Source organism: Medicago sativa, chromosome 5 (genome assembly GCF_051527215.1).
Source record: "Medicago sativa cultivar Bolivia chromosome 5, Bolivia_mono, whole genome shotgun sequence".
Classification (NCBI taxonomy): domain Eukaryota; kingdom Viridiplantae; phylum Streptophyta; class Magnoliopsida; order Fabales; family Fabaceae; genus Medicago; species Medicago sativa.
This window is the reverse complement of record NC_140753.1, coordinates 23,177,869-23,188,153: the sequence shown is the minus strand read 5'-3', so window position 1 is coordinate 23,188,153 and position 10,285 is coordinate 23,177,869. Positions and strand designations below refer to the sequence as shown.

At 33.7% G+C, this 10,285-nt stretch overlaps 1 protein-coding gene across 2 annotated transcripts; it reads left to right on the top strand.

Moving 5' to 3' along the window:
* Nucleotides 1-7,233: 7,233 nt before the first annotated feature.
* LOC146921118 (protein FAR1-RELATED SEQUENCE 5-like) lies at nt 7,234-10,282 on the top strand. Of its 2 annotated transcripts, XM_085714535.1 has the most exons (3): nt 7,235-7,437; nt 7,556-9,859; nt 9,971-10,282. In XM_085714535.1, the coding sequence occupies exons 1-3, from the start codon at nt 7,327-7,329 to the stop codon at nt 9,980-9,982; spliced, it is 2,427 nt and encodes an 808-aa protein (XP_085570661.1). In that variant the 5' UTR covers nt 7,235-7,326; the 3' UTR covers nt 9,983-10,282. The 2 variants fall into 2 exon arrangements, with proteins under 2 accessions (XP_085570660.1, XP_085570661.1); XM_085714534.1 differs by having other exon boundaries at nt 7,234-7,437; nt 7,556-10,282.
* The last annotated feature ends 3 nt before the right edge of the window (nt 10,283-10,285 follow it).

Sequence of the window (10,285 nt, the reverse complement as noted above, 5' to 3'; positions counted from 1 at the left end):
AAACTTGAAACAGCAAGTCCTTCTCATTTTTGCTCTCCATTTCATTTTCAGCTTTCAAATCTAAAAAAAAAACCAAAATCAGAGTTTGGATCATTTTTTTAAATTGTAAATTAAATATGGTTAGTTGCTAACCTTCAATATATGGCCGAATGATTCCCCTCAACTTGTCTTCCAAGATGGAACTTGTTTGCAATTTTATATTGGCATTAATTTTCTCAAAAAATGATTTGAAGCTTTCCATTTTTTCTTTGGGTTACGTGATGTGATGTGATTTGGGGAACTTGGTTCTGATTGAGGGAGCGGCTGCTGTTGGTAGGGTTTCCTTATGGTTGTATTTGTTGCGGGTGGGTTATATCTACAAAAGTGGGCTGGGCTGGGTCTTTGGGTTAGTGTGATTTTTAAAAAAGAGTTGTTATTTGAACATCCATATATGTGACAACTTTATTGACAACCAATATTTTACAAAGAAGTTAAAAGATAATGTGAGTGAGTGTGAGAGAGATAATTGTCACAAAAGTTGTCAAAAATGGATGTTCAAATATCATTTATCTTTAAAAAAAATGGAACACTCAAAAATATGTCAATGACAACTCTATCCTTTGTGAAACCAAACAAGTTAAACGTATACCAACTTCTAGTGATGATCCATGTGGTACACCTAGGGGTGGGCAAAAATAACCAAAATCCATTTTGAACCGGTTAACCGAACCGAACCACATCAAAATTAACTGAACCATTTAACCAATTCTCGAACCGAACCATTATTTTGATAACAATTCACTAACAGAACTGAACCGTTAGTAACCACAATTATCTGAACCGAACCAAACCGAACCATTAAGCATATCTATTTAAAAACAATTTATTCAAAACAACTTAATTTAAAATAAATTCTTTTATGCAAAACAACTTATTTTAAAATCAAATTATTCAAAACAACTTATTTATGCAAAACAACTTATTAGGATCTTATTTTCCAAAATAACTTATTAGAAACAGCTTATTTATGCAAAACAACTTATTAGGATCTCTTTTTTCAAATCAACTTATTTAAAACAACTTATTTATGCAAAACAACTTATTAGGATCTCTTTTTTCAAAACAACTTATTCAAAACAGCTTATTTATGCAAACCAACTTATTAGGATCTCTTTTTTCAAAATAACTTATTCAAAACAACTTATTTATGCAAACCAACTTATTACGATCTCTTTTTTCAAAATAACTTATTCAAAACAGCTTATTTACGTAAAACAACTTATTACGATCTCTTTTTTCAAAATAACTTATTCAAAACAACTTATTTACGTAAAACAACTTATTATGATAACTTTTTTCAAAATAACTTATTCAAAACAACTTATTTACGCAAAACAGCTTATTAGGATCATATTTTTCAAAATAACTTATTCAAAACATCTTATTTATGCAAAACAGCTTATTACGATCTCCTTTTTCAAAATAACTTATTCAAAACAACATATTTACACAAAACAGCTTATTACGATCTCTTTTTTCAAAAAAACTTATTCAAAACAACTTATTTACGTAAAACAGCATATTAGGATCACTTTTTACAAAATAACTTATTCAAAACAGCTTATTTACGCAAAACAGCTTATTAGGATCACTTTTTTCAAAAAAACTTATTCAAAACAATGTATTTATGCAAAACAGCTTATTACGATCTCTTTTTTTAATATAACTTACTCAAAACCGCTTATTTACACAAAACGTCTTATTAAGATCTCTTTTTTCAAAATAACTTATTCAAAACAGCTTATTTACACAAAACAGCTTATTACGATCTCTTTTTTCAAAATAACTTATTCAAAACAGCTTATTTACTCAAAACAGTTTATTAGGATTCACTTTTTTCAGAATAACTTATTCAAAACAGCTTATTTATTCAAAATAGGAGGACACATTCCTTTGTGGTGTACCGTACACCACAAAGGAATGTGCCCTCCTATTTCTCCTTAAAAATTCATACACAATTAATAGTTATTTTCTTTATAGTATCACACCCTGGTTTAACCTTCACGTATGAATGTCCTATCATGTAAGCTATTCCAGCAAATAAGTTGTTGAAGAGGAATGCAAATTACTACCCTCATTAGGTAAATGACATTATTGGCAGTGAAACGGCATTATTCAGCCTTACAAATGATGAATTCAAATTGTAAGCAATCAAGTCATCATTGTCGCCACCTTCATTCAAAGTTAGTCGACACCCCTATTCATTCTCATACATTTTGCAACATCGCAAGTATTAACTAACTTAGCTAGGAATTTATGTTACATTATTGGATGAAGTTTATGACTTTGTTTCTTTGTTTTTCCATTGTAATTTAGCTTGTAGTTATATAATAATAAGGTGGCGCAAACATATGGATTTTGATAATAAAAAAAAAAAAAACTCTCATTGTGTGAATTTGAGAGCTTGCCCTTTTTGATTGTGGATTGAATCAAACGTCGATCTTATCAAGAAATTGAGTTTCTTTTGGTGATTTGCACTTGACTTATTGAAGGGTGTGGCACATCAATTTTTTTATCCCTCTATTTTAAATATGAATTTTTATTACCCCTATTTTTAAAATCAACTTTTTTGTCTAATGATTATTTCATTTCATTTTTTAATCTGTGTGTCAAAACCTTAAACGACACTCGTTGTGAAACCGAGGGAGTAATATTATTAAATCACAGCACAATGCCTAATATTCTCGAACTATTTTACACATAACCAGTGCAATGCTCCCGCATGCTATATCATCTCATGTTGTCCATTTTTCCAAACTACAATAACAAACATAAATTTTTTTCGAAACTTGGGAATGTGAACACTCCCATTATTTTTGGTTTTCCACCCAATAGTTCTTGCTTTAAAGTTTTTAAAGTCCTCAAGAGTCATTCAAGTACTCACTCCCATTGAACGAGACCTTGTCAAAAAATATGGTCTCTCCTCGATAGCATCAATCCTTTCCTTTGAGCATTCACCTTCGAATTGATTTCAAAAGTCTTGCATGGATAGAATTTTGAAATTGTAATGGTTTAGACCATCTAGATATTAGCTATAGTGAAAAAAGCCTCAGTCGAAAATTTAAGAGTAAAAAACTCTCCCCCACATGGAAATTCTCTCTCTCTCTTTTGTTCTTAATTTCATATAAATGTAGGTTTAAAGTCAAATTTGAGATTAGACCATTTTAAGCTTTTTACAAGTATTAAACAGCACAAACAAAAATTTAATGCATTCACCTCGTTGATTATTTTGTGAATCAATAAAATTAATGAGTGTAATTTATTTTTTTTGAAAGAATGAGTGTAATTTATAACGAGGCCTAAATAATTAATATTAATAAAATTAAAACTACTAATTCAATATTAACAAATTTAGGCCTAATACATATTTAAAAATGTGAAATTCAGACAGCTTTGAGATTAATTTCTATGAATTCACTGTGTAAGAAAATCTATCCAATCAATTCATATCATTGTGTTATTTTTATATGTGCAAAAAAATTACGTTATCAATGTATATAAATTAGATGAAGATAGACACGAGATCAGAAATTGGGACCCTACTGCCTCTTTATTCACATCAGATAAAAAACCTTGCTACCTGGACAAGTTTCAGCCTTGTGGCCCCACAACTATAAAACATGTAACATGTAATCCTTCATATTCAATATTAGGAACAAGACCTTAATGACTGAACTTTGAAATGAGTTACTTGTTCATATCTATCTCTACATAAATACTAGCAAATCGACCACATTATTGAATAGAAATCAAATGGTCCACCTTCAACATATTATCTAATGCTTCCCCAACACGCTAGTGAAAATTTCTATTATAAATATTTATTGGGAGATCAAAAATCATAACTCATACAACAACACCTCTAACATTAAACAATCAGACGGTGATCAACAATTAACCAAGGTCCTTCAAAAAGATCATAGTTGTAATATTTTTCACTAGCAAAATGCACCACATATTTATCTGTTGGATGGTATACTACTATAATGTCCCCCTCCTTAGGCCAAAAGTTTTGTAACTTCACTTCCATGAACTGACCTCCCACCATTTCTCCCATTACACGCACCAAGTTTGCTTCTACGGAGAACACCACGATTTGAACTCATCCCTTCTTAATTTAATATTTTCCTCAACAATAGAGTCAATATAGGAATACTCTATTTAAAAATCTTGTGCACCCTCCATCTCCAAGAGTATCTTTGTAGGAATATATGCCTTCTTCATTAAGATTTGACTCTTTCTAAGACCTTGACTTTATTTTCTTTGTGCTTCTAGTCAAGCAGACATCTTCATCCTCAAAAACCTGACAAAGTGAAGGTGAGAAAAACACAAAAAAAGAGTTTGAATTGTGTTTTAGATCCCTTTTTATTGTTAGTATTTGAAAGAATAATGATGAAAGTCAACAAAAATAAAAGAGATAAGAGGAGAGAGATGACACAAAGGGATTATCATGGTCCACTCCATAAATCAAAGCTAGTCCAATCCCTTCATTCTTGAAGGATTTTCACTACAATCATATCATACGTACTAAAACGACTAAGATACCTCAATATCCTAGATTTTCTTGCCTCAATCTAGAGGACTTTCTTGCCTTAAACTAAAATACATTCACTAAAATAATTAGTATCCTAGATTTCCTTGGCTCGTAGTAGAGGACTTCCATAGCTCAACTTAGATGACTTCATTGCCTCAACCTAGAGGACTTCCGCTAAGATATCTTATATCTACATTTCAATGTCTCAATTTAAAGAATTTCATTGTGTTTTACAAAATGGGTAATAATAACATAACGAGTGTTAACAACCTTCTCAACAAATGACGTAAACGGTACCACTCGAATTACAAATGACCAACTTTCTAAATAAAGGATTCTGAATAAATCACTTGTTTTTGGATATTGATAGATTGCATACACAACTTGCAACAAGAACCCCACAATCATCTTTTCTTTTGAATGACAAGAGCGATGCTCAAAAGAAAAGATTTAAAATTGGATGTGGTAAAAAGACGCTCTAGTCCTTATAATTATAAGAATAGGCCAATTTAATTCTTCAAATTTCTTTTTGAGGGGTTAATTCTTCAAATTTGTGAAGTAGCGGTTTAATTTCTTAAATAAAAAAATATTGGTCAATTTGATCTTTTTTTTAAATTATTTTGCAGCACGTTTTTAGAACACATTTAATGTGCATGATAGAGAGATGAGATATAACATCGGAGGTTTCTACGGTGCAGTCAAAAAATTGACTTTTAATTTCAAACACAAATAATTTAGATATAAATAGATTCGTGTGTATATGTGTGTAAAAAGAAAAAATTCAATTAAAATAATAGTTCAGATATATTATATATTTAATATTCCATGAATAGCAACACATCAAATTAGAATAATTTTATAAAACTCAAATAAAAATAAAATAATATTAATAGCATTAAATGTTAAATTCATGAGAATGCTTGATTTACTTCTTAGTGCCACATGTCATGAGCAAGCTTGGTAGATCTATAGTGCCACATGTCATGAGCAAGCTTAGATGATTTACATTTCCATAAATACATTTGAGAAAGGTCTCAAATTTATAACCAAAACTAGTACACTTTCTATATATCACCACTTGACAGGTGGTGTGTGGCCTTATGAATAAACTACTCCTATATAACAAGAAAATTATGTACATTGAGAATTCTATCCTTTGTGAAACCAAAAAAAGTTAAACTTGGTATACATCATACCAACTTCTAGTGATGATGCATGAGGTGCATCACAAAGGATTGTGCCCTACTATTCCTCCTCAAAAATTCATACACAAAATTAATAGCTATTTTCTTTATAGTACCAGACCCTGGTTTAGCCTTCATGTATGAATATCCTATAATGTAAGCTATTCCAGAAAATAAGTTGTTGAAGAGGAATGCAAATTACTACCCTCATTAGGTAAATGGCATTATTGGCAGTGAAACGGCATTATTCAGCCTTATAAATGATGAATTCAAAGTGTAAGCAATCAAGTCATCATTGTCGCCACCCTCATTCAAACTTAGTCGACACTCCTATTCATTCTCATACATTTTGCAACATCGCAAGTATTAACTAACTTAGCTAGGAATTTATGTTACATTATTGGATAAAGTTTATGACTTTGTTTCTTTGGGTGGCATTTAGCATGCACAAGCAAAAGACTTGTGCACATTTAGTGGCCTGGAAATGAAGGACAGCTGGCGGTAAAAAAGCACTTTTTACCTGCTGGAATATTTTAATGAAAACATATTATATTATAAACTATTCCATTTATTGTTTCTGCTGCTCACACCCCCTAAAACACCATCAGTTATCAGCAATTACTTGTACACCCCCTGCTAAAATTGAAACATGGAGAGTAGTAATTCATATTTTCGTTATACACGTGAAACACCACCATAAATCTCATTTTGAGTTTTGTTTCCCTTCTCCTTCATGCTTAACATGTTTCTTCATCTCCATAGCCACCCATGCTCTTGATATTTCCAGATATGCTTTCTCCTTCATGCTTAAGTTAAAGTTCTTATCCATCAACAAAATTGTTCAACATTATTTCACTTTCCTATATTGATCTGGAGATTGCAGCTTAGTTTGGTTTATAGATCTAAATTCATTTTCAACTTAAAGGTATGAACATAACTTTGTTTATCATTTTAAATGTTTTATTATGCTATGTGGTTGTTGTATAGAAGTAGTGGGTTAGTGTTGTTGGCTAATATAAGATTCTGAGATACCATAACTGAAAGAATAAATAATGAATTTTTGAGTTAGTTTTTTGTCAATGAAAGAGGGTAAGAAGACAACAATGGCTGCAACACCAAGTTTATGAGATGGTGTTGTGCATGGTCGTGCTTAAGTTACACACGACCGTGCTCAAACTCACTGGAGATTGGATGCATTTTGTTTACTATCACCATGACCATCGTGCTCAATAATGACACGGTCGTGCTTGTCGTAATGGAAGTAAATATGGTTGGTTTATGCTAGGTTTTGTGAGAAAAATTCTGAACTGCAATCTAGCACGGTCGTGCGTTTTACTGACACGGTCGTGCCAAAATTCCATGCATGAAGTTATAATCTTGAATGTTTTGGAGCACGGTCGTGCTGATTATAGACACGGTCGTGCTTGACATCCTGGAAGTAATTGTTTTTGCTTTCTACTAGTATTGCTATGTAGTGTTGTATTTGTCTGGTTCCTGCAATTTTGTTCATGTAAAGGTAGTGTGTGTTTTGGCGAATTTGTGATTGTGATTATTTAAATCCATGTATGTATGATGAACAGGAAGATGGATATTCATGAAATTCTAGAAATTTTCGGAATTCCCAATGTAAGCGACATAACTGGGGGATGCAACCTTAATGCGGAAGGTTCAGAGGTAGAGGTATGTTGATGTGATTACATTATTGTGTAAATTATTTTTGAAGTTAGCGAAAATCGTAGTGTAATTCTGATCTGAGGATTGTCAATTACTAAGTTATTTTGCAATTTTTATTGTACAGGACATGGACAATAGCTCTTGTTCGGAGAGTGATGTATGTTCCTCGGATGAAGATGTCGAAGACATGTACAGTTCGTTGTATGGGTGCAACTTTGACGATGAAACGGCGGTTGATTGCATGGCTGACCTTGACAGAATTAATTTTAAGGAAATAGGGTCGGATGAAATCATGCGGTACCATTTTCAGGATCGTTTAGTTGCATTCAAGTTTTACAATTTGTACGGTTGTGTACGTGGATTTTCCGGTAGAAAAAGCCGTGTTGTTAAGAACAGGGATGGCGATGTTGTTCAACAAACCTTTGTTTGTCATAGAGAAGGTTACAGGGTTGGAAGTAATGCTGCCGATAGGAAAAGAGAGCAGAAGGCAACTAGTAGGTGTGGTTGCATGGCAAAAATTCAAGTACACGTTGACGCTGGTAGCGGTCGATGGTACATAAAATTTGTTGACGATATTCACAATCACACCTTTTTGGATGGGAAGTATGAGGGAATGCTACCTGCACATAGGAAGATGAGCGATTATGACAAATACCAAATGAAAATGATGAGGAAAGCTGGCATTCCTACGTCACGCATCTATGGTTTTTTTGCTTCACAGGCTGGTGGATTTAAAAATCTTGGATATACAAGAAGAGACATGTACAACGAGCAATTCAAGAACAGGGAGAGGAAGAGTACAGATGCAGAGGATGCAATTGATTTCCTTAAGGGTTTGTGTAGTACGGATGATATGATGTTTTGGAGGCACACAGTTAAAGAGGATGGAACACTTCGACATTTATTTTGGTGTGATGGGGTTAGCCGTATGGACTACTCGGTGTTTGGAGATGTTTTGGCATTTGATGCTACATATCGAAAAATTAAGTACAACACACCGTTAGTTATTTTTTCCGGTGTGAACCATCATAATCAAAGTGTCATATTTGGTAGTGCGATTGTTGGTGATGAAACTGAGGACACTTACGTGTGGCTGCTGCAACAATTTCTTGAGGCAATGGGCGGGAAGGCACCTGTGTCAGTTATAACTGACGGAGATCTATCAATGAGAAATGCAATTAGAAGAGTATTTCCACATGCTCATCACCGTTTGTGTGCCTGGCACTTGGCTAGAAATGCAACGAGCAATATAAAAAATCCAAAATTTGTCCCGAAGTTCAAACGGTGTATGTTCGGTGATTTTGATATTGAAGAGTTTGAAACTATGTGGGATTTGTTGGTTGCAGAGTTTGGGTTGGAAAATAATAAGTGGATTCGTGAGCTGTATGAGAAGCGGGAGCAATGGTCAACTGCCCATATCCGTGGTAGATTTTATGCTGGTTTCAGAACAACCTCAAGGTGTGAAGGTCTTCATTCTGAATTTGGAAAATATGTTACCGTCTTGTCGAATTTGGTGGATTTTTTACAGCATTTTTTGCGGTGGCTGAATTATGTTAGATACAGAGAAATTGAGGCGGATTATGCATCTTCTTTTGGTGACCCCGTTTTGCAAACTCAACATAGAAAATTAGAGAAGTCAGCTTCAAGAATATATACAAGGTCAGTGTTTAAGCAGTTTAGGCCCGTATTGGAGAGATCTAGTCGGTGCAAAGTCGAAGGTGATGTGCGCAGTGGTTCCATTTTTACCTACAATGTTTTCAAATACCCTAGGGATGATATTCATTGGATCGTGACATTTTGCCAAGAACGGTTGACATTTAAATGTTCATGCAAAAGATTCGAGACATTTGGTATTCCTTGTGAACATATCTTACATGTTCTAGTGCATTTGAACATTGTTGTACTGCCAGAATGTCTTGTGATGGAACGATGGACCAAACGTGCTAAAGATGGAATCAATGCTCAAAATGCTAATAGTTCAAGTCACCGTGATCCTGCATTTGTAACTACGTATGTGATGTTCGTTGAGCGATGTAAGAGGATGGCCAATGCCGTGTTGAAGTGTGGAGATCCTGAATATATACACAAAACCATGGAAATGATTGAAAAACACACCGAAACATTGGAATCATTAAGCAGGGGTGAAGTTGATGAATTGCCCGTGGTCGGTTCAGTGACAGAAAAAAGTTTAGGTAATCCGCAACGGCTTAAGAAAAGAGGTGGAGCAGCAGCTGCGTCTTCATCTCGTAATGTAAGTGGAAATAAAAAGCGGAGTTCGCCGAAATGTGGCATATGTGGATGTAAGGGTCACAACCGGCAGTCTTGTCGTCTACGAGAAGACTTTAATGTACAGTCACAGAATCATTCATCACATATCAATGATGATCAAGGGTATGCTGAAGACTCGGAAGATTGGAACACACCCATGGTAAGTGTGAAGCCGTTATTATCTAATGTTTGAAGTTTCTACTGTTTAAAATTTAAACGGTGATATTAGCGTCAACATTGTAAGTAATTTATTATTGTTCGAACAACGTAGGATTTGAACTAAAATTGAAGATTGGAGGAGCACGATGAATTTTGAAGTTTGATGTTGCGTTGAAGATGTTCGCAACTGATGAACCGGAGAATGGTGTATGATGACCCTTCGACGAAGATGTTAGTGACCTGTTGTTTGTTTAAATTGATTGTTGTTTTGCGTGTATTTAGGAGTGAACTTATGCATTTTTATTAATCTGTGATATTATGATGTTGGAACCTTTCTAATTTGATGTGGATTGTTTAATATGTACACGATATCAAAGTATTTCGTGAATATTTGAAGGTTTGTGTAAAACGTTGTTCGTTGTGATGT

Coding starts and splice junctions, on each gene's coding strand:
- LOC146921118 (XM_085714534.1), top strand. CDS start 7,327: ATGATGAACAGGAAGATGGATATTCATGAAATTCTAGAAATTTTCGGA. Junction 7,438..7,555: donor CGGAAGGTTCAGAGGTAGAG/GTATGTTGATGT, acceptor TTTATTGTACAG/GACATGGACAATAGCTCTTG.